Source organism: Ascaphus truei, chromosome 10 (assembly GCF_040206685.1).
Source record: "Ascaphus truei isolate aAscTru1 chromosome 10, aAscTru1.hap1, whole genome shotgun sequence".
In the NCBI taxonomy this organism is placed as follows: Eukaryota; Metazoa; Chordata; class Amphibia; order Anura; family Ascaphidae; genus Ascaphus; species Ascaphus truei.
In genome coordinates this window covers 5,675,428-5,699,945 of record NC_134492.1, presented here as the reverse complement: position 1 = coordinate 5,699,945, position 24,518 = coordinate 5,675,428, and the positions used below count along the sequence as shown (strand labels likewise).

General features: G+C 44.5%; 1 protein-coding gene across 4 annotated transcripts; it reads right to left on the bottom strand.

Moving 5' to 3' along the window:
* On the bottom strand, window positions 1-23,643 carry SSX2IP (SSX family member 2 interacting protein). 4 transcript variants are annotated; one of them, XM_075615654.1, is made up of 14 exons: window positions 23,404-23,643; window positions 14,907-15,037; window positions 14,479-14,630; window positions 13,058-13,267; window positions 12,131-12,241; window positions 11,600-11,735; window positions 10,941-11,016; window positions 10,672-10,849; window positions 9,872-10,022; window positions 9,642-9,778; window positions 5,881-6,054; window positions 4,861-4,975; window positions 3,119-3,272; window positions 1-2,769 (listed from the first exon to the last, which is right to left on the bottom strand). In XM_075615654.1, the coding sequence occupies exons 2-14, from the start codon at window positions 14,947-14,949 to the stop codon at window positions 2,697-2,699; spliced, it is 1,710 nt and encodes a 569-aa protein (XP_075471769.1). In that variant the 5' UTR covers window positions 14,950-15,037; window positions 23,404-23,643; the 3' UTR covers window positions 1-2,696. The 4 variants fall into 4 exon arrangements, with proteins under 4 accessions (XP_075471769.1, XP_075471772.1, XP_075471768.1 ...); XM_075615657.1 differs by lacking the exon at window positions 23,404-23,643 and adding an exon at window positions 17,035-17,279 and having other exon boundaries at window positions 5,881-6,051; XM_075615653.1 differs by lacking the exon at window positions 23,404-23,643 and adding an exon at window positions 17,035-17,271.
* Between the last annotated feature and the right edge of the window lie 875 nt (window positions 23,644-24,518).

Here is a 24,518-nt window from a genome sequence, read left to right as displayed (position 1 = left end):
ATAAACAACTTTTATTAACAATATTTCTACTACAAAAAGAGCAACTTCATTAGCAAATCTAAAATCGTATATAAATAGAGCAACAATCTTAACATTTAAGTTTAAGGCAGAGGTAGTACTATTGGATTCAACTATGCAAGGTGTTACCAAACGCATGACTTATTACTCTTGGGATGTACATTGGTTTAGAAAAAGCACTTCTGCGCAGCGTATAATAAAAAGGCACTCTTTGTAAGCATACCTTTGTCCAGAATTAAGGTCTTGCCTATTAACAACTCCATATGCCCACAGTAAAATAAACTCTACTCATTCATCCTTACAAATGCTACCAAAAGCTGCCCAACTGACAGATATTGGAGAATGGACAGATAACCGTGTAAAAAGCACCAACAAGTTACAATATCCAGGATCCAATATATGAAGGTCAGGAGCATTAAAGTAATACATTGCAATCGTCTTCTAAAAATCCCCATACCACCGCCAAGGTAAAGGCAAGTAATGCAACACTAACTTGGGCACCTCTAGCTGCTTCTCAGCATGAGGAAAGAACGGGGATTTTGCTCCCCAGACTGCATAGAAATGGATCTGGAAAAGACCAGAATGCGAGATGCCAAACCTAAAATGCTGTATTCTCGCACCTACAAGACTAAAATATGCCAAGTATGTGTGACTCCTGCTTCCAGAAAGTCCCATTTTTTAACACTTCTTTTGTACGGCAGATTCAATTAACTACTTTTCTCTCCAGTAGAAAACCCAACCAATACAGTTTGCATGTAAAAACAGCATTGATATAATCTAGTACAGAAGACCCCAACATTTCTTGCAAGGGGACACCCCCACCGGATATTGAAAATACAACTTCCCAGCTCATTGCTATACCATGCATCTCTATAATCAATGTATCTTTTTATATGGTCTGCTTTCTTTTAAGCTAAAAAGACACTCATTTGTTTTAACTTAAAAAATAAAATAAAAAAAAGGTTCCATTTGTTACCCTTTACATTTAAGGATTTGGGGGAGTCAATAAGTTGTTAACACATTTGTCCAAAGGTCAAGACACTAAGGTCATTCATCGGGGACACTAATATATCACTAGATAAAGATGACTTTCATAGCAGCCGGTCCCAAAATATTAAAAATAATACAAAGAAACACTTAAAGCTTTCACATTCAAAACATTTATCTACATAAAAATACTTATTGCACTTTACTTTGTACACATTATTACCAATTAAAAAAACGAAATAGGTCTATATAGAAAGGACATTAATACAAATCTAAAAAAGTATACATTCAGATAGAGAGGGAGGTGGGTATAAAGCATATTTGCAATAGAATGTACAGTACGTGATCTCATTACTTTTGTCACCAAGCTCGAGAGATTCTGAAAAGTGCCTCAAACCCAGTAGTTCACAATCTTATTTTAAACAAGCTGGGATGTTTATATTTTATTGCATTTAATGACTTTGCAGTGTCAGATTTTAAGCCTGCTTGATTTCATGCGTTTATGAGTCTAACATAAATCCTTGTGATGATAAAATGTCCTTCACCGCTCTGCAGTCCCATCAGGAAGCACAGGGGCTTTTGTCGTTGTATAGGAATTCAAATGACGAATAATTAAAATATCTTCACCTGAATACATTTATGTGCAGTTAACAAGGGCAAGTTAAATGCATTTTAAAGTTTGTTACATTTCTGGGGACTTCGTGGCCTCCTCTGTATAATACAGTATGAACATGCTTGTAATTAAAAAAAAAAAGTGCAATCTTGCACAAAAATGAGCTAAATACATAGTTTTTTCGTATTATTACAAGAACTACGCCAAACGTTTTCCAGAAAGAAAAAAAAATAATTACGACTGGCTACCGTACTCCGGAAACGCTGTGCTGCCATTTCTGTCTGATCCCAGAGTCCTGCACTGGTCTCATCCTGCATGTTATCTGGCTCTTCCACGTACTAGCATTGCAGAGGATTGCACTTAAGTGCCATAGTAAGTCTGCCATTTCAACCACCTGCTCTTTCAAGATAGTATCTAGAAGTTCATTTGTGTACATTCTAAATACTGCCAGACCGAATAATGTTTAGAGTACAATAACTTACACAGAAGATGATAGGGGCATTGAACCCCTGCGGTCCTGGAGGGACCATCAATACATTCATTTCCTAATCTGAACGTTTAGTGATTTAAATGTATTACATCATCTAACACATTACCCCTGAGAGAGACAAATCTGGGACAACCAATGCAAGCTGGAAACAGGACACTGAAGAGACCAATATCCTCTAAATGTGGTATAATGACTCATATTACCCAAAGGGTACAAATAAAAATAAACAAGGCGACACACAGGCAGCATAACTCGAGGATAATGCGAACCAATTGAACATGAAATGAGAAATTATGCTAAAAAGAATACTTGCTTTAAATACGCTTTGCTGTTCTAGCAGCAAGAAACACGCTTTGTTGTTATCCTCTACGGCAGACAGGTGGCGGATATATATACGTCCCAAGCTACATAGCAGTAGATAAATAAAAACTAAAATAATTTGTTGGATGGGGAAGGTTAAACAATTAATCAACATTTGACGAAATAAAAAAAAAAAAAAAAAGTTGTCAGACAAGAAAGTCTTTGTGCAGGTGCGAAGACTTCTCCCGCAGGACGCAGGGTAACCCAACCACCGAGACTGGGGCGCATTTAATGCAGGAAGTCACTGCCAGTTGGACTAATGGTTGAGCCACTTCTTTTAAACGACCCACTTCTTCCAGTGCTAGAAATGAAGAAATCGTGTATAACATATTACACTGCGCTGAAATATATGCAGAATTAGTTGGTGCACAATAAATCAATACTTTTTGTGTGGATAATACCAAATTGCTTCATTAATGAGTGGCCATCCATCAACAGGGTATTGTGAGCTTCAATTATACCAGGAGTCACAAAACCAATTGAAATGAGGAATCAGATCTTAAAGTGATTCGATAGATAAGATGGATCTCATATGCAGCCTTGTTTCTAAGTTAGCCTTCCCATCTGTTTATCAAAATGAGATCATTCCATTGCCTGTCTCCTGTACATTAGTAACAAGGTTAAGCACAAGTTCATGCACTTCCCGTTACCTGTCCCTGTGACTATAATGCAGAGGCTGGTTATGTTCAGCAGTAGGTGTGGCAGGCAGAGCTTTCCCTGTGGATCTGGATACTCCTTCTGCAGATAAACGGTGGTGTTTTGGATGAGAAGTAGCATGGAGTCGCAGATTCTCGTGCTCTGCACCTGCATGGTTATATAAAGTAACAGGATAACTCATAGTATTGTATGTCTTTATTTATATAGCGCCAAAAGTGTACTCAGCGCTTCACAAAGAATACAGTACAGGGAATTATAATAATACAATAAGTGCAGCAAAAATCAGACAATGGGAAAGGAAATCCCTGCCCCGAAGAGCTTACAATCTAAGAAGTTTGAGGGGAAACTTACAGAGACAGCAGTTGAGGGAATAAGTGCTGTAGATGGGTGTGCTTGGCCACAATGGGTGGTATAAGTGACTGTGGGACAATAGCCATGAGTGCAGGCTATTGGGATGCTTGATTTGTGGAATGAGTTTTAAGGTTAGTCAGTGTTAAATGAAAAGGTTAACACCATTTACAGGGGAAGAGGTGGCAGGGAGGCGTGGGTGAGATCAGGTGTGTCTGGCTTCAGGCTTAGGGGAGATCCCCAGCAGCAGGAAGGAGTAGATAGAGGATGTGAATAGAGGATTTGTGTGGGTGTTTTTTATTGAGGGGTAAAGAAGTTGTTGGGAGAGATGTGTATAAATAATGGTGCAGTGGGGAGTGTGGATGTTGTAGAGAACAGAAATGCTCACAAAGGAGTGAGGAAACAGTAAGCAGAAAAAGAAATAGGGAGGGCATGGTGAGATACAGGAGGAGAGACTTCCCAGGTATTGGAGGATAGAAAGAGTACAATTAATCACAGTTTTAAGAAAGTAAAGTTCTCACAGTTGTAAAGTTGTTGTTCAGAGTTCAGATCTTCCTCCAATTTCAACTTCAAGATTAACTCTGCCACACACTTAAATGTTACACAGCCATATGGCTCACAGCCAAAGTATCCTGCGATAAGTATTCTAAAGCACAGCCACATTGACTAATAATTAAAGGAGGGGTCTGCCTAATCAACTCAGACACACCAAATTGATAGTAGAATCCAGCTCACACATAGCGAGATTAAAAAACACTAAAATGTAAACGCGCACATTTTTTTTTTACAAACTCCTATAGAGATCTAGAAAGGCACCTATAGAGAGATATCTATATTGAGATGCCTGGTGCTTTTTTGGACATCTACAGAAAGTCCTATAACCTCTCCTATAGTGACCAAGTATTTCCCAGACAAGCTCTCCGCAATCACATCTTATATTAGTCTCCTGGGTAAAAGGTGGGACGTACGCCAAGGTTAACAGTTTGGACCAAAATATTCACATTAGGGGAGCTGCAATTATTTCAGAAACACCAAATATAATAATGTAGCAGGTACTCAAACCGCCAATATGTACCAGGGGGCAAAATGGTGACTATGCAGGTCTAGGGCAAAACATATATATAGCCCACAAAAACACCACCCTGCATAGTCTATTGTCCAAGTAGGTTTATGGACAAGATCAAACGACGTGAAAAGACTTTTGGCAATGGAGATCTATCTCCAAGGGATACCATCATCCTGTATGACAGCGCGTGTTGCTACAAAAAATTAGGAACAAAAACATATATTTCTGTGGTAGATACAGTATATATTCCCCAGAATCCCATCAACAAACCTTCAAAAATCCCCCCCTGAAAACAAAGCATGTCTTTCTTTCAACACTCACCAAGAAGGGCACTGTGGGATTTCCAATGCTCAGAACTCTTGCGATCATAAAGAGACGTCATATTCAAGAACTGCTGCTTTAGCCAAGTGGCTCTGTCATCATCAAACATCTTCCTCTGAGGGGGAAAACAAGAGCCCCTGCATCAGCACAGAAGTGAACACGTCACGTTGCTACAATTGAACGGTTCCATGTTCTGTTATTTGTTCATAATGTGCGCACGGATAAAAGCCCAAAATAATGTTCCATACATTATGGCAAAAGAATGCCCGATTTACACATCTACACAGTCAGTTTTATCCATGAAAATCGCTCCTTTTAAAAGGGAGCAAGATAACAGTGTACACTACATCTCCGTGTGTTTTATACAGCACGTCTGCTCGTCCGATTCATATTGGGGTCGCCAAAATCATCGGAAAGGTTCAAGAGCTGGATGTAATTGGTCTAGATCAGGGGTGGTGAACTCCAGCCCTCAACGGCCACCAACAGGTCAGGTTTTTAAAAGGTTCTCTGATCCGGCACTGGTGGCTCAGTCAGACTGATCTACCTGTGCTGAAGCAGGAATACACGTAAAACCTCGCCTGTTTGTGGCCCTTGAGGACTGGCGTTGACCACCCCTGATCTAGATCACCGTTTCAACATTTTATCCAAGCAATCCCTCACTGGTCATCCCATTTTTATCATCATGTCCGACATTACAAAGTACAAATGTTTTACATTTGCAATGAAAGTGATTGTTTTATTATACAAACTTTCAGTTACATTTACAGTTAAAACATGTTTTAGTGCATTGTTCCATAATGTTTAAGTTCTTCTGTGTACTCTGCTGTAAAAACAATACTGGGAGACAGAAGCTGTACAGCCCACGAGTAATTAGCATTGTATACTCCTCACGAAGAAAATAGGAGTATTGTTTAACCCCCTCACTGCAAGAGGCAAAAAACTGACATTCTGGCAGTGCAAGGCTAAAGACTTGACCCCGCACCCTCACAGATGACCCTTAATTTTTGGGGGCACGGTTACTTCATGTCCGAGACGAATAGCCGCTTCTGTAAAATTCCTTCGCTCTCGCTCAAAGTTTTTTTTCTGTTCATTAAATAGTTTCCACTCGTCTCGCAGACGCTCTTTGTCTTCTAGGAGGTAGCAGTCTCGCAGCAGCAGGGCAGTCTCGTCATCCCTCGGTACACTTAGCTGCTGCTACATGAGAGGAGGGGAAAAAAGAGCAAGTATTTGCAACGCTTCCCAATGTTTGTTTCAAGCTATCCTGCACTGCAGGAGTTTGGTTGCCAGAACCAAAATAGCGCCTCTGTGGGGCCCTTCCTGCATTTAAAGGGACGGACACTGTTCCGTTCACAGACTGCTCAAGCATTTTATGGCCACTGCATCCACAAGCAGCAAAATAAGAGCGTGCGCAAGCCAAGGGTGGCCAGCACGTGTGTGTATATACTGCCCCCGAGTGGCCAGGAGGGGAAGGAAGACAATGGAGTTCACAATAGACTTTTTGAATTTCCTGTATATTTGAACCCCTTTGCGGTCATGTTGGGTCTGCAACCTCTGCTAGTTAGGGAGGGAATATTCACGCCATGTATTTATAGTATTTACTCGCTCGGGTTTTGTTATCTGTGATGCTATTAGAAGGAACTCTGCCATTAATATTTAAAGCAATGTCAATAAAATTCTAGAATTTACATATCGTCTTCAAAATTAATAAAATATATATACACATTATAAAAACTATATTCACACAATACGAGCAGAAAACGGATAATTAGTAGCCCCTGCTCTCGAGTCCAACTGTATGAAGCAGGGGTAGCCAACTCCACTCCTCAAGGGCTACCAACAGGCCAGGTATTAGGGATTTCTGCTTCAGCATGAGCCACCTATGCTGACGCAGGGATATCCTGAAAAGGGCCACCGACCGGTCAGGCTTAGGATATCCTTGCTTCAGCACAGGTGGCTCATGTGCTGAAGCAGAGATCTCCTTAGTACCTGGCCTGTGGGTGGCCCTTGAGGACTGAGTTTCCCACCCCTGGCACAAAGGGACATACGCTAGCCCTCTTTGTACCACCCCTTGCATTTCATCATCGCTATAACTGAAAATGTACTTCCAATATGCTGTATAGAAAAATAATGTACAACAAAAACATAGGGGAGCGCACGCGTGTAGGGGGTGTGATAAAATAGCTGTTCTGAAGTGCAAACAAGCAGATGAGATACAAAATATGGCTCGCCACAGGCATTACAATGCGATGTATTACAAGCACCTCCATCAGCCAAATTATGTACCCATCTGGGCCTTAAGCCTCAAATGTATTAATGTATTTCTATATTAAAAAGCAACCAAATAAGATAGGATGTGCTCTGGCTGTGTGAAACTATAGCCCAATTTTATGGCTTATTTCAAATGCAAAGTCCTCATTAAATCATGGTCTCGCACAGACTCGTGATCGCGTGCATCTGAGGTCGCAGCGTAGGGAGTTGGCGCAAGCCTCCCCATGGTCTCTCCCTCTGCTAGACATTGGCTGCCGTGCCTGGCCTACAGCATCGCCACCGTCTCTCCAGGGGCGACGCGACACTGCCAACGCTTCGCTCAATGTGTATGCTGCCACTAAACCCCTCCTGTGTCACCACTCACTTTCACATATACAAAGAAAAAAAGTGCAGAGGGCTAATCTAGTGGGGCGAGGGCTAATCTAGTGGGGCGAGGGCTAATCTAGTGGGGCGAGGGCTAATCTAGAGGGGCAATAAAACTGACCATTTGAAAAGAACCATGTAAAATAGAAGGAAATCCCTTCACGTTTCAAACAGAACCGAACCGTTCTCTCTGGCAATTAGTCTGAACAACCACAAGTAGGATCATGTGGGGCAAGCAGGACTAGAACATTTACACAATTAATCTAATAAAGTATTGAACATGCAGAATATCCTAATTTTATCATACAATCAGTAAAAAAATAAATTGTTATATAAACGACAGGCTAGCGATTTTCAATCAGCGGTTTCGGAAAAGTATCTCCTAGAGCTGCAACTTGCACCTTTAATTATCTTAAAGATAACCCCATCTCATAACTGGCTGCAAGAAACGCCAGGATGTCCGGTAAGGCCACTTTGGATTCGGTGATAGAACTTGGAAGTAGAGACCTTCATTGGATTAATCATCTTTAAAGGATCAATGTTTTTCATGATCTCCATTTTAATTTCCAGGCCGCGCCAGTGTAAACCGGAGAGAAAAAAAAAAAAAGTGTTTGTCTAATGCCAGTATCATCACGTCCGTATATAAATGTAAAAAATAAAAAAAACAGAGGCTCTTCTGGGCCAGTTGGGGATAATTACCATCACTTCATAACCTGCAATACTAACTCAGCACGTAGTGTTGGATATTTCTGAGCCAAACCATTATCCAGTGTGCAGCCACCTCATGGTACCGATCTTAGAAAGGGCTCAGAGTCCCGAGTCCTATTACATAGAGACTCAGGACTCTTTCATGACGTACTGTGCAGCGCTTACTGCTGGGGACTTCGTTAGGTGACAGGACCCTGCTGAAGGTGACATACGGCTGCACACGCTGGATGGCAAGGGACATCATATCTCCCTTCAGGGATGCACGAGACGTCATGAATCTGTGGAAACTCCTTTTTCTTAGCGGAGACCAAGCTTCCCAACACCTGCTCTGTCGAGCCGGAACTGCCTGCGATGTTGGTGACCTCTGCAGCCTAGGGGCGAGTCTGGACTTTGACCGCCCAGTAACTTCACACACAAAAGGATCTATAGCAACATTTCTTCATAAAATGTGTAAGCTTTGAGGCGTGGCACAGACAAGGCGTCAGGATGTGGGAAGTGACGGCATACAGCCAGAGAAACATGCCCATCCTGGATTGTCACGTGGTTTCAAACGTATCATGTGAACCCTGGAGAGACGGTGATGTCTTTGTTCAGACACAGCGGCGAGACGAAGAGTCCTTAACGTTGCCCACCAGGGAGATGCTGAAGATCTCAGGTGACCCCTTTTTAGTTGCACACAAAAGTCATAAGCTGGTCCTCCTATACAACTGGGGGTATCATACATGCCCCTGAAGAAGTTTTGCTAAACGAAACGCTTATGACAGTGTAATTGCGTTTATCTTAGGAGTACAATACTGTATCTCCTTCTACATAAGCCCATCAGCAAGTTTATTGGCACTGGACTTTGAATATCACGATCGATCATATTCACATGCTGATTTGGATCTCAGGAGCTTCCATACAGCCCCAGTGACGAGATCTGAATGACGTCTTACCCGGAAGTACGTCCGAGAGAGATCTGCAGTAAGCAAAGCCACGGAGCTACAGGAGGCAGACTGAGAGACTGAAACAGGATATCGGGGTGTACAGAAGGATATCAAAGCCACTGACCCCGAGAGGACATTGGTGTAATCCGTCGTGAAGCGGATACGTGCTGGTAACATGGGCAAAAATTCATGTGATGCCCGATTTAGAAGATATTTTGTACGTGCATATATAACCACTTTTACTTTATTGATTTTATTATATTGATCACACTATGAGTTGTGCACTGTGTTTCTTTCTTTTATACTAGTCTCAAGGGATGTTGAGCCATCCAACCTTGTACAGCAGCAGACTCTTCATTTGATTAAAGGTTTTCTTATAATTACTCACCTTTCACTAAATAGATTGTTTATTTACAATCCTTAATCACAGTGTGGTGGGTTATAAGAAATAACCACTGTATTTATTTAATATCACTTAATTAGTAGCGCAATTATTTTTCTTTTTTCCCCCTTTACCTGTAAAAGGTGCTGCTGGCTTTTGATGGTGTCTCTGCATTGCTGAATCTCCTCTTCCAGCTTTTCAAGTTCTTGTTCGTGATCTTCCCTCTTAATCATACCTTTGTGATTGGGAGATGCCACACGTACAAGGGAAGCTACGAACACAGCCAGAAAAGATCATTGCTTTGCATTTTGGGTTCCACCAACAGAACATTTCCAAAACATGTCGATCAGCAAAGCGGATTTACCTTGATTGTCCAATTTCTCGACGTGATTTTTGAGTATGCGCCACTGCTGCCGGATGCTGTTAACAAGCTGTTCTCGTACAGTCTCACAAGATAACTCGGACAAAGTCTCTTTGCTAGAGTCACCAACATCTTCCTCAATGTCGGAAAGAACCTGCGGCAAAATATTAAAAAAAACAGAATACGTTTCACTCTTTACCTTGTACTGGAGCAAAGAACAAACAATGTATACATGACAACATTGTGACGACATTAGGAGATGGCTGTGTCACTGGGAGGCATTTATTAGATTCAACAGGCACATGGTCGCAGGACTGCGAATCAAAGCAATGTTACAGTGCAGCTACTGTACATATATATATAACCAGATCAAATAATTGCGGAGAAAACAGATCCTTTTCCCATAAATGACAACACAGCCCACCCCCCACTCTGAAAACATACAGAGACATTGTACAGTTAAAGGATGACTACTTTGGGTTGTGAATTTGGTTTAAAATAAGGGCAGGCATTACTCAACCAATATTTTAGGCAGTACCATGCACCACAGATTTTGGATCCTTTAATAAGTTCTCTTTAAAAAAAAAAGAAAAAAAAGAGCTAATGGGAGGTCCACAATCGAGATCATCCTTCACTGTACCGTCCTCACTTGGAAAGGAGTGTAGAATAAAATGTTAACCTTCCTCCTCCCACCTCAACAAGAGAGAAATCTGGCCAGCGTTGATAATGGCCTCACCATATCTAACCCAGTTGCAATCGGAGAAGGTTAGAAAACCATTTGTTACAGTGTATGGAACACTTACTGTTCCAAAGCCGTCCTCTGCCTTCTCTTTTGCCTTCTGTTTTTGTGGTGCCAGGATAGAAATCATTTCCTTTTTCATTTGCTGAAGGACTTTCTTCAGTTCTGCATTCTCAATCATTAGCCGTTTCTGTCGTTGTTCATAATCACTTAAGAGAACTTTGTACATTTCTTCTTCATTCCTAAAAATATATATATTTTAAATACAAAGCAGTTGTTGGTATTATGTATAATGTTTGTGTAGAATCCTTTGCTAACTTGGTCTGTACTTACTTGGCGTCAGTCTTGCTTGTCCTCCAAGCACTTCTTTTACCATCAGCTCTGCCAACGTAGTTCAGTACATCAATGGCTTCAAAACAAAACAAATATGAACGTTGCTTTCCAATAGCTCCTGAAGTTGCAGTTCGTAAAACAGACTGGCAAATACTACTAGTTTAGGCAGACTTTAAGGAAGAGGCAAAAGATAAACACATTCTGGGCCCGATTGATTTAATGTAGTTTTTTTTTAATTACTGGTATTTAAACTGGAATAATATGTCTCCAGTTCTGAAGGGGCAGCAACAATGTCGGGAAAAATGTAATTGGTAGTCCCCAAACATTAAGAGGCGAGTCTAGCTTTTAGGGGGGGATAGTTTCCTTCTGACCTAATCACCACAAACTTTTAATATTTTAGAGAAGCCCAGAGTCAAGACAGTTATTGTACGTTGGATATTCAACTAAATAAGTGAACTTTTACACGTAGTTACCACGGTACATCTATTCTTTAAAAGAATTGCTTTTAACTTTCACCTTTTCTTTCCGAGTATGAACTCCATTGTAATGTTTTGTTTTTAGAAATACTGACGTCAACTATTTTGTGGAGACTTAAAATGGACGCCCCTCGTTTCCCCCAAAGTTAAAGTGTCACCTAAATGCAGATAACGAATGCTCACATATTTTCTTGTCTCTCTTGTCCATCACGAGCTGGTACAATCGCTCTTTCAGTTTGTTGTACTCCCGCTCTTTCCTCTTCATGTTATGAATATATTGAGTAGAACGACTTGCAATGATATTCTGCAACTTTTGAAGCTACAAACACAGAAAATCCTATTTGACTATCAAGCATTCACCCTCATCCTTTTATGGTTTCATACCATGGAGATACATTTTAACAATTACGAAACTTGATCAATGCCTTCAAATGGAGTTACAAGTCCAAGGAAACCGAGGCTGATATCCTCCTTGTTTGAACATCTGTTTCTTAATAGTCCCACATAGAGCAGCAGAAGGAAGTGACAACTGGTTCATCCAACACATCTATATTCATAAACCCACCAAAGGCGCACACAGACACACACCCACACACACAGACAGCGACACACAGACAGCGACACACAGACAGCGACACACAGACAGCGACACACAGACAGCGACACACAGACAGCGACACACAGACAGCGACACACAGACAGCGACACACAGACCTCATCCTTCTCATTCTTCAGCAACTGGAGCAGGTTTTTGTCCTTGCACTGCAACTGGCGGTCTCTTTCCTGCAGAGAAGTATTCTCTCGTCGGGAGGTTTCAAGCTGCTCCTATAAAAAATAAAGCTTTACATTTATCAAGTCACACGTGACTATTCGATAGAAAAAAATATTACTTGTGTACTAGGCCCAAGATAGAAAAAAAAATTGTATTTCTAAGTGAATAACTTCTCATCACATTCTGTGTAAAACTATTTAATATTTATAGGAAAAAGGTGACGAGCCAGCCTAGTAATAATGGCTATAATCACTGAAGCAAGTTAATACGGTTCAAACCAGGGCATGTAATGACTCGTGCATAAAATGACAGACTTCTAAGGAAGAGGGACTTATTCTGGATATAGGAATTATGAGCTCTATACAAGAACAGAGAGAGCGAGTGTAATTGCATGTACGGTGTACACCATCTCCATAAAACAACTTGTGTACGAGATAAATTATGCGTTATACTCATTACATTTACCACCACTAACTGCAATTTCCTTTTACAGAAGCCACGCTTGTTGCATATTAGGGCAACTTGGAAGGCGCATTTCTGTTCCTGGTATTTACACACAGTTTGATGTATCTACTGGAAGTTTGCTTGGAAGAACCACAAGAGAACCCTGCTGGGAAACAGAGCCGACTACAACTTAGGGACTGATGAAGATAAGACTTTCATTTCCTGTTCTTCATTTAAAAAATAATACACAGACACCATTTAGTGAATGGTCTGTGGTGTGTCAGAATAGAATGACATGTTGTCCTTGGTCTTTAATGAGACAGAATAATCTTTTTGCCAAATGTAAAAAAAAACAAAAACAAAAAAAAAAAAACTTCTCCATGGGGTGCAAAGAACAGTGACCACCGGAGACTTGACATCCTTACCTTCAGCTTACAATGAGTGCTTTGGAGATGCTCCAGGTCACTGTTTATTTTGAGAAGTTGCATTTCCACTTCTTCTCTACAGCGCAGGTTCCGGGTATGGCGCTGGAGCAGCTCATAAATGCAATTCACGATGGATACTACATGCAGTTTTCTCCCATCTCCATTTTTGGACGCCATATGCAACGAGGGGAAGCCAAGGGTTGTAATCTCCTACCAGAAGGATGAGGGAAATATTCCTATAAGTGCAATTAATACTGTATAATGGTACAGAATACACCAGCTTAACATACTCACAATGTGGGTTACACTTGTTTTTACAGTACAAGCAAAGAGTACCAATAAATAACTCTGCATGCAGATAGTTTTGGCTTTGTATATTTGGAGTGGTTAAAATATGAACACAACTTCTAACTACTAGTAGCTATATGCTTTGATCTACAAAGTCATTAGACTTAAAAACAGCCTACAAAATAATTTTGCGCTGTACCATCTGTAGAGCCGCCGAGACATTTACAACTAAGTTTTATAGTGTATGAGGCTTCAACTCCCAGTGAACATGTGCCGCATACGGAGTTCTTGGAAAGGGCTTTTAAGATGACAAACGGTCTGCAATCTATCCAATGATTCAATGCACCCACAGTAACTGCCAAAAGGAAGCATTCAGAGGGCTTTATACGGGTAGCGAGGCAGAGGAAAGGGGGGACATTTGATATTTGAATGAATTTTCTTTTACCCGTTTATAGGAAACCAGATAAATGTTGGGTGATATATATTGGGTTTGGGACGGCTGAAGGAAAATCGCATCCACAGCAACTTAAATTAGGATTCTTTTAGCAAAGGTTGTACTCTAGATAAGATCAGATTGCTAGACTATGGTAGCAGTCATAAGCGGTTAATTAGTATTCAATAGTATTCAGGCTCCCGGGTATTATTCAGGCTGTATCCCCATCAGTGGTGTAGCTAGATAGGCGCGGGCCCCAGGCAAACATTTTTTCAAGGTCCCTAATATTAATACTGACTGCAATTTGTTTCTCCCTGCCATCTCCTCAGATCTCCCCCCCGCCCCCAATCATCCTCATATCTTCTCCCCTAAGATCTCCTCCCCCCCCTCCATGCTTACCTGGGTGGAGACAGGCAGGGGGAGATGGCATGCAGTGGGCCCCCAGCTTAAAGAATTAGTCGGTAGGAGAATCACTTGAGGACGAGTAGGACAGCACGAGGCGAGGAGCGCGCTTTAGATGCAGACACTGGAGGTTCCAGGTCACACTGCTAGATGGCGCTCCTCCCCTGCCGTCCTGCTCTGCCTCAAGTGATTCTTCTACCGGTTTAACAAGGGTGTTATGTCTCTACGGGGGGGAGCAGGCCCCTGGGCTACGCCCCTGATCCCCATGGTATTAGGTGCACTCAGGGGCTTACTGTACCTGCTCAATGTATGGCAGGCATTGTCCCACATTCTCCGCCGTACAAAAGGCAGAAGGACATCGGTATGAAGTTTTGGTTAGAGACAGCGAGGATTGCGGGAGACTTGGGGGGGACATCCTCTGCTCGGAGTTGTACTGTGAAATTTTGCCTTCTAAAATAAAAAATATTAAATATAATTAACGCATACAAAATATATGTGGAGAAGAGTGTATACAAATATATACAAAGCTAAAGAATCCCCGAGTAACAGATTATTTTTAAACTAAGAGAATGATTTACCAAGTGATAATCACTGTGTCTTTGGAAGTTTTAATATTAATCCAACCCAATAACTACGGTTGCACAGTGCAAACTAAAAGAAGCCTCCGTTCATGCCCTTCTCTATATGTAGCACATGAGCATGTAAAGCAGTCTTCTTTGTAATTACCTGATGAGGACTCTGTTAAACCAACACTCTTCCAATCACCCATAGCAATCAAAATAAGCAGAATATTCAAGCAAATCGTGCAGCAATTGAGGGGTTGTAGCTAGGAGGTAAACCACCTACGCAGACTTTTCCTAAAATGAAAAAGAAATACTCATTAACAATGTTATAATATTTGTGAAATGTTGTTTTTAGCGTCTCCCAATGCAGGACCAATAATGTGTGATTGTCAGAAGTCACCCAGTTCAGGAGATATTCCCCTCACTTTCTGCAGCTTATAAAAGCGCATGTAGGAAGCTGCCAAAGTGAGTTAGTAACTGGAAGAACTGGGAGTTCTCTTGGAGTGAAATGCACTATGATTGTCCTATACTAGGAGATGCCTTGCTCAGAACATCCCTCAAATAAATGGGTACGGGGAGTGGGAGACGCCTTGCTCAGAACAAAGCCATTGGCTTTAAAAGCTCTGTGCTGGCAGCTGGCAGGTCCTCTTCAAAAGCAGATTCTATACAGGTGCAAAAATAGAAGTCAGAACATTTGGACACATCCACATCCACCCCCACATCCATCCATCCACCCACACACACCCACACACACCCACCCACACCCACACCCACACACACACACCCACACACACACATCCACCCACACACATCCACCCACACACATCCACCCACACACATCCACCCACACACATCCACCCACCCCCACCCACCCACACACACCTTGTGTTAAGCATCACTGTGTCTATAGAAACAGAAAAATCAGTGAGGGCAGACAGGCTCATTCCACAAATAGAAAGGCCTCACGTGCAGCGGAGAAAATCTACTTAAAGTCTCTGCGTTTTGTCCCAGTAATCCCCCCCACAGATGGTCCAGTACAAATGAATAAAACATACCAGCTATTTCATTACGAACATCAATAATCGCCAAGTGCTCTCACACATGTACATGCGCAGTTCTTTTAGGCTGCGTCCATGTTGCCGCTGACCATGCTTGGCGCGATCAGCACAAATCAATTGAAAAAAATCGGTCTGGCCACACTCACGCGGAACGCGCGCGCCAAGACAGATTACATTAACTGAGGCATGCTGATTCCTCAGCCAATCAGTGCCAGTCACTGTTTAGGCCCCTTCCGCCCCCCCCCCCACCCCCTCGCACTTCCTGTAAAATTTGCAGGACATTCCAACGCTCATCCTTGGAGAGTTGGTGACGTCACCACTTGCAAGCATGTGCGCGGTCTGTGGCACGGCGAACGCAGCCTTAGATCGCACGTTCCTCTCACACGCACATGTTCTTTTTGGATGACATGTTCCTCTCACTACCAGAAGGTCCCGCCAGGCACTGTATTTTTGTCTTCTTTAAATAATGTACAATAAATGCACCAATTGTGTCTTAATTGAATACAGTTTTAACAACAAGTACAAAGCAAACAGGATGGGGAGGGGGGAATTATAACACGTAGGCTTTGATTTCAAAATAATTTCCTTATATTCCTATATAATAAGATCATGTTCTTGAATAGATCTTGGAATGACAGTTGTAACCATAACAAAGACACATGAACCACATGATCCTTCATTATGTGCATGTATAAAATGTATTTCTGTAGCGCTTCACAAGCGCACAATAGAATACAGGTAATTAATTGCAAGTTATTGATCATCAAATAGTCAAAATCCAACAAGCTGAGCAAATTATTAGGCTTCTATCAGAGTTCTGACAGCAAGACAATCTGATAGCAAAAATTCAAAATCTAAGGTTAAAAAGTAAAAATATTATAATGTGCAGCTGTTGTGAAGCGCAGACATGGTTTCTATTAAAGAACGAATACAGTACATTGGTGGTTTACTGAATCAGAAATGGCTTTTACTGCGCACATCGTAAAATTAAGCTTTCCCATGCGAGTTCAATTCAACATTTGATACTAGAATAATGTTGCCAAGTCTCCCTGTTTAAACCAATATGTGCCAGCAATAGGCTGCTTTCACCAATACCAGTTCCTAAACACCGACTCGGAGGCAACGGAACAGGAAAGAAAAAAACAGGAAACACAATTCAAAACCATCAATTATAACAAAATAAGCGAATATGTAAATGTTAGGAAAGAGCTTGTAAGAAAGTACCCCGCTTACCAACGCACACACCGACACGGTGAAAGCATAGAATGCTCAGCAACACTTACACGCCATGAGCAACCTGCTATCTTGTACACCCAGCGCTGTCTGATAAGGAGCTTACACTGAGCCCAGCCCACGGAGGAGAGGCTTCCTAGTGCAAAAGGTCGGCCAGCATGTCAAAAACCCTCACAGGGGACGTTACATGGATACATAGTTACATAGTTACATGAGGAATAAAATAAACTTAAAAATTCATGTCCATAGTCCAACTGTCCAGTCTATGTTAAATTTACATCAATGATGTGTGCTGTCAGAGGTATTGCTCTGTCAGAGGTATTGCGATGTTGCCACTACAAGTGTCCACTGTTAACCAGAGTCCCTCCTAATTATATTGCAGGGGTCTCGTATTACGGTTATTCTCCATTAATTGTCCCTGCTCGTACTTAGGAGCGGAAAATCACAAAGGATTTGGTGACAGCTGGGCTGTGTCTGTAGGAGTCTTAGTAATCTCAATCTTCTTAAGACCCCGAAGGAACTGAATATATACAGATTCCCAAGTGCAAAGGTGCAGCAAACGTGGGTTTTTGGTTAGTACACTTTTTATATTTGTGAGAGAGTACTTGGCTGTCTCAGACAGAACTAAACAGAAACTAAGAACCCCCCCGCCCCTCTCTGCCCCAAAAACTAGATACAGTAGCGACATATCTTATTGAACTAAATACCGGCGGCATGCCGGGATCTGCCCCAGCTGCCGCCAGTAATGCACGCGCGCCGCCGCGTTCCCCCACTCACCCCCCCTCCTCCATCGCGCGCAATTTAAACACGCTTCCGGACCCCTGTACCCCTTCTGCTCTGCCACTCTGCTTCCCCGAACCCCCGCTTACCTTAATGTCATCTCCAGGGGTGTCGGGGAAGCCTGGGGAAGCCGGGGAAGACGGGGAAGCCGGGCGCGCATGTGACTGTGACGTCACAGTGCGCCGCCACGCGCCGCGGCTACCCGCTTCCCAGCCACATACAGCCAGCGGCTTTTGCTCGAATAAGAGCTGCCGCTGCTGTAGATAGATAGATAGATAGATAGATAGATAGATAGATAGATAGATAGATAGATAGATAGATGCCTATTTTCAGATCGATCAAAAAATGTTAAAGCAATTGTTTTAATACAAATTGCAACACACATTTTTATTAAAAAAAAAGTTATGCCATAGAATTTGATAACGTGAAAATTGAAACCATTCTAAAATGTAATTGTGAGTCTTTAAACCAGCAATCCTGTTTTACACCCCAGCATTTTTATTTATTACAGAACTGAGTTGAGTTGAGTTGGAATGAAGATTAGAGGAAAATCTGGACTCTGCACAACAAGAACTTTACAACTGTGAGAACTTAACTTTCTAAAAGTTGTGATTATTTGTACTCTTCCTATCCCCCAGTACCTGGGAAGTCTCTCCTCCTGCATCTCACTATGCCCTCCCTACTTCATTTTCTGTTTACTGTTTCCTCACTCATTGGTGAATGTCTCTGTTCTCTCCAGCTTCCCTACTGCCCCATTATTTATACACCTCTCTCCCAACAACTTCTTTAGCCCTCAATAAAAAACACCCACACAAATCCGCTATTCACACCCTCCATCTACTCCTTCCTGCTGCTGGGGATCTCCCCAAAACCTGAACCCAAACATACACACCTGATCTCACCCACGCCTCCCTGCCACCTCTTCCCCTGTAAATGGTGTTAAACTTCTGATTTAATACGGACTAACCTTAAAACTTACCCCACAAATCAAACATCCCAATAGCCTGCACTCATGGCTATTGTCCCACAGTCACTCCTACCACCCATTGTGGCCAAGCACAGCCATCTACAGCACTTATTCCCTCACCTGCTGTCTCTAAGTTTCAAAACATACCTCTTAGATTGTAAGCTCTTCGGGGCAGGGATTTCCATTCCTATTGTCTGATTTTGCTGCGCTTATTGTATTATTATAATTCCCTGTACTGTACTCTTTGTAAAGCGCCGAGTACACTTTTGGCGCTATATAAAGACATACAACTGGTGCCCCAGAGCTGACCCGTGCTATTTACAGCTCTGAACACCCTGGTTACGGAGATACTTGGCACTGAAATTACAGGGTTTAAAACTGCCAACCAGGGGACACAAAATGGCTGCCAAATCTCATTGCAATAGGAATCCGCAACATAATCAGTTGTGGCATCCTATACAATGGCCATTAACGACACCAGTAACCTCACCAATAGGTAATCTCAGCAACCAGGGTGTCCCAGGAGATGCAATTACCCAGTTATGCTAAGGGGGACCCCACAGCTCCAATCCTGTACAGAAAAGGGGTGGTTGTAGCTATACGTTTTAGGTGTTTAAACGCCCCTGGCAATGCAGAAAGTGATACGCAATTTAAACTAAATCCCCAGTACACCTGCGTAATTATTTTGAGCGTACCTGCAATGCTTCCTCCTGCAGGGCATTCATTTAGGACAATAACCTTTACCTCCATCACATACAAGAGCTTAATCCCAATACGCTGTATACAGAGCCACCCAACATGAAAGGCAGTCCTATTTGTAGCAGTGATAAATATGGTAACAGGAGTGCTTCCCCTACACATACTGTACACTACACCATTGTTCCCGGCCTGATGCAGTACATGGGATACCATCTTTATCAATACTGTGCATTAGAATTTAACATGCGCCGATGTTCTGCTCAGACACACGATTCAGGTTGCACAGATCCTGGGTGGCCCCCATGCCAATAATAATGACTGGGCACCTGAAAATTACAAATTACCTGCCCACTTGTGCAAATAAACGGGCAAGCAAATCAGGGTGGCTGGCAACATGTGGGTATGATGAAACCCATCCTGTCCCATGTATTATTATTATTATTTTAACCTGGTCAGTGCTGGGGAGGGGCGGAGTGTGAGCCCAACAGATCTCCGGGTAATCAGTTAACTCTGATGAATGTAAAGTGAGAAGTCTTGCCATCTGTACCCCGGCAGTGCCGTGTGTGGCAGGCGCCTGTAAGTACTGTAAAACAGGTTAAAGCTGCAGTTCAGTCAATATCCTGCATGTTTGTTTTTTTTAATAAATCAGTTCTGTAGTAAGAAAAAATACTTTTAGCATTTTCTGTTTTTAAAAAAACAACTTTGAAAGACCAATTTTCTTGTATTCTATTTTAACAGCCATTTGCTAAGGCACTGCCCCTTCATGTCCTGTCACTAGCCCTGGCACACCCCTTTGTCAGCCCTGCCCTCCCTCTAGCACATGTCAGTGCAGGAGTGCTCATGAATATTCATGAGCTTGCACTGCCAGTCAAGCAGATTATAAACAAATGCCAGCTTTTAATATGTCACCAAATTTCGACCTATCAATACATGGAAAACGAATTGAGCTGCAGCTATACAGGCATACCCCGCTTTAAGTACACTCACTTTAAGTACACTCGCGAGTAAGTACATATCGCCCAATAGGCAAACGGCAGCTAACGCATGCGCCTGTCATCACGTCCTGAACAGCAATACCGGCTCCCTACCTGTACCGAAGCAGTGCGCAAGCGTGGAGACTATAGAGCCTGTTACACATGCGTTATTTACATCAGTTATGCACGTATATAATGATTGCAGTACAGTACATGCATCGGTAAGTGGGAAAAGGTAGTGCTTCACTTTAAGTACATTTTCGCTTTACATACATGCTTCGGTCCCATTGCGTACGTTAATGCGGGGTATGCCTGTACAGTTCTTTAGGTAATTAGAGATTGCCCACATGAAACTATTGAAGTAAAAAAATAAATGTAAAAAAAAAAAAAAAAAAACTGAACTGCAGCTTTAACCCCTTGTTTGGAGATTAAAGGCAGAGGACTGATCTCTACAAAACTGAGAAAGATTCCAAACAAAAAGGTAATAATCATTTATTTAAAATCCTGCCTGACCCTTGGAAATTACCAATCTGCAGGTTCAAGCCGTTCTAATTAGGGCTCCGCACTGCCTACCGTCTAATCGGAGAATGACTTCTTGATCGCACACACCAGGCACACAAGGCAGGGGCCCTAGAACGATTACAGTTGCTGACACTCACTGCCTGCATAACCTAATGACCTCCAACTCCATTCACACAAACTATTCTTGGAAATGACTTCTATTATTGTGAAGGCATCAACTACCCGAAATCAGTAGGTCAGGCGCAGCCAAGGGGTCATTACAGAGTGTGGGAGCCAATGAGATTTAACCCTTTTGGTGCCGAAGTGTCATGCAACACATTGCACAGACCGCAAAAAGGTGAAGGCAAGGAGTGATCACACTTGTGTTACTGCAGACAGACTGCATACACACTTAGCTGCTAATTAAGATTTAAGGTATTCCTGGTATTGTGTTGATAAAAATAGTGCCTCCTCTGGTCTCATTAAAGGATGCTGTCCCCCTTTAACCCCAATGGAGCACAGGGTCACCTCTTGTTCCTGTCCCAAAATGGACACTGGGACATCCACAATCCCAATGAAGCAGGCGTCCCACTACCTTAAATGATTCCCAATTACACATTGTGTCCCCCTCCTTTTCGTGACCCCAAATGCAGCCCCCCCCCCTCATCCCAGGGGGTGGGGGAAGAACGTGCAGCTCCCCATCCCCTCCCAGGGGAGGGGGGGGGCATGCAGCCCTTCCCTCCCAGGGGACAACGACAACGTGCAGCCCTCCCAGGGGGGACGGGACGTGCAAGCCTCCCAGGGGGGGGGGACGTGCAGCCCTCCCCTCCTCCCAGGGGGGGGGACGGGGAACACGGGGATGTGCAACCCTCCCATGGGGGGGACGGACGTACAGCTCTCCCCTCCTACCAGGGGGGGGATGTGCAGCCTCCTACCAGGGGGGGGATGTGCAGCCTCCTACCAGGGGGGGGATGTGCAGCCTCCCCACCCCCCCTTATCCCAGTGGGGGAACGTGCAGCCCCCCCCACCTCCCTTATCCCAGTGGGGGAACGTGCAGCCCCCCCTCCCCCCCCTTATCCCAGTGGGGGAACGTGCAACCCCCCCTCCCCCCCCTTATCCCAGTGGGGGAACGTGCAGCCCCCCCTCCCCCCTTATCCCAGTGGGGGAACATGCAGCCCCCCCTCATCCCAGGGGGGAACATGCAGCCCCCCCTCCCCTCTTTATCCCAGGGGGGAACATGCAGCCCCCTGCCCTTTATCCCAGGGGGGAACATGCACCCCCCTGCCCCTCTTTATCCCAGGGGGGGGAACATGCAGCCCCCTGCCCCTCTTTATCCCAGGGGGGGGGAACATGCAGCCCCCTGCCCCTCTTTATCCCAGGGGGGGGAACATGCAGCCCCCTGGCCCTCTTTATCCCAGGGGGGGGAACATGCAGCCCCCTGGCCCTCTTTATCCCAGGGGGGGGAACATGCAGCCCCCTGGCCCTCTTTATCCCAGGGGGGGAACATGCAGCCCCCTGCCCTCTTTATCCCAGGGGGGGGAAACATGCAGCCCCCTGCCCTCTTTATCCCGAGAGGGGGGGGAAACATGCAGCCCCCTGCCCTCTTTATCCCAGGGGGGGGGAAACATGCAGCCCCCTGCCCTCTTTATCCCAGGGGGGAACATGCAGCCCCCTGCCCTCTTTATCCCAGGGGGGGAACATGCAGCCCCCTGCCCTCTTTATCCCAGGGGGGGAACATGCAGCCCCCTGCCCTCTTTATCCCAGGGGGGGAACATGCAGCCCCCTGCCCTCTTTATCCCAGGGGGGGAACATGCAGCCCCCTGCCCTCTTTATCCCAGGGGGGGAACATGCAGCCCCCCTCCCCCTATCCCAGGGGGGGAACATGCAGCCCCCCTCCCCCTATCCCAGGGGGGAACATGCAGCCCCCCTCCCCCTATCCCAGGGGGGGAACATGCAGCCCCCCTCCCCCTATCCCAGGGGGGGAACATGCAGCCCCCCGTCCCCCTATCCCAGGGAGGAACATGCAGCCCCCCTCCCCCTATCCCAGGGGGGGAACATGCAGCCCCCCTCCCCCTATCCCAGGGGGGGAACATGCAGCCCCCCCTCCCCCTATCCCAGGGGGGAACATGCAGCCCCCCCTCCCCCTATCCCAGGGGGGGAACATGCAGCCCCCCCTCCCCCTATCCCAGGGGGGGAACATGCAGCCCCCCCTCCCCCTATCCCAGGGGGGGAACATGCAGCCCCCCCTCCCCCTATCCCAGGGGGGGAACATGCAGCCCCCCCTCCCCCTATCCCAGGGGGGAACATGCAGCCCCCCCTCCCCCTATCCCAGGGGGGAACATGCAGCCCCCCCTCCCCCTATCCCAGGGGGTAACATGCAGCCCCCTGCCCCTATCCCAGGGGGGGAACATGCAGCCCCCCTCCCCCTGCTCTCAGTGAGCACTGTACCTGTCGCTGCGATCCGCCACTTCCGGGGGCGGCGCTCTCCCTGCGGGTGTAGGTGTGCAGGCGGGCGGTGCTCTCCCTGCGGGTGTGTGTAGGTGTGCAGGCGGGCGGTGCTCTCCCTGCGGGTGTGAGGGCGGCGGCGGGCGTTTCTCCCCCTGCGGGTGTAGGTGTACCTCCCGGCCACGCCCCCCCGCGGGTTTAAAGCCTCGGACAGCAAACAATTCGCAGCCCCATTGGCCTGGGCGGTTACCAAGGCAACCAACAGCAGCGGGGGGCGGGGCCTGTGTGCACCTGTTACTGTGTGTGTCACTGTGTGTGTGAGACAGGGGCACAGTGAGAGATAGAGGTGTGTGTGTCACAGTGAGAGATGTGTGTGTGTGTGTCACAGTGAGAGATGTGTGTGTCACAGTGAGAGATGTGTGTGTGTGTGTCACAGTGAGAGATGTGTGTGTCACAGTGAGAGATGTGTGAGTGTGTGTGTGTGTGTGTGTGTGTGTTTGTGTTGCCCCACACCACAAGAGCTGCACACACAGAGCATGCACCTGTTACACCACAGTGTGCCTGTGTACCAGTGACCAGAGCTAAAGCTGTGTACAATGAGCTGTGATGGCACACAGCACACACCACACCGCGCACACACCACACCGCGCACACACCACACGGGGCACACACATGGCACACACGACACTGCCTTTTATGGACAGCTACAATTTGTCACCAACATTAATTGCCAGAATACATTTTGTCCCCACACACAAAACGTTTGGCACTGAAATAACACAGAGGTTAATTATTTTGAATGAATCATGCTATCTTCATGATGTAATCTATTTTACAGAAGCATTTTTCTATATTTAAATATATCTTATTTAAATGAATCTATATTATTTAAGTAACCTAAACTAATGAAAGATAAAAACCATACACAGTTTTATATGAAATACAATATTTCTTCGATTTTGGATTCCTATTAAACCAACAGGTAGAATAGTTGAAGGTGAGTAATTCAAGTCTGGTCACTAGAGGAAAATGAAATAGTTTGTTAGATGAACTATATGTATAGGAAAATGAGTGGTTAATTCAATTACATAAATATGTAGCCATGCCACCTGTGGCTA

What these genes read in the sequence shown, in the direction of transcription:
- SSX2IP (XM_075615654.1), bottom strand. Translation starts at nt 14,949, where the DNA reads ATGGGTGATTGGAAGAGTGTTGGTTTAACAGAGTCCTCATCAG. An exon ending in GCCTGCCATACATTGAGCAG is followed by an intron (nt 13,268 to 14,478) that starts GTACAGTAAGCC and finishes TCCTTCTGGTAG; the next exon opens with GAGATTACAACCCTTGGCTT. An exon ending in CGAGAAATTGGACAATCAAG is followed by an intron (nt 9,779 to 9,871) that starts GTAAATCCGCTT and finishes CTGTGTTCGTAG; the next exon opens with CTTCCCTTGTACGTGTGGCA.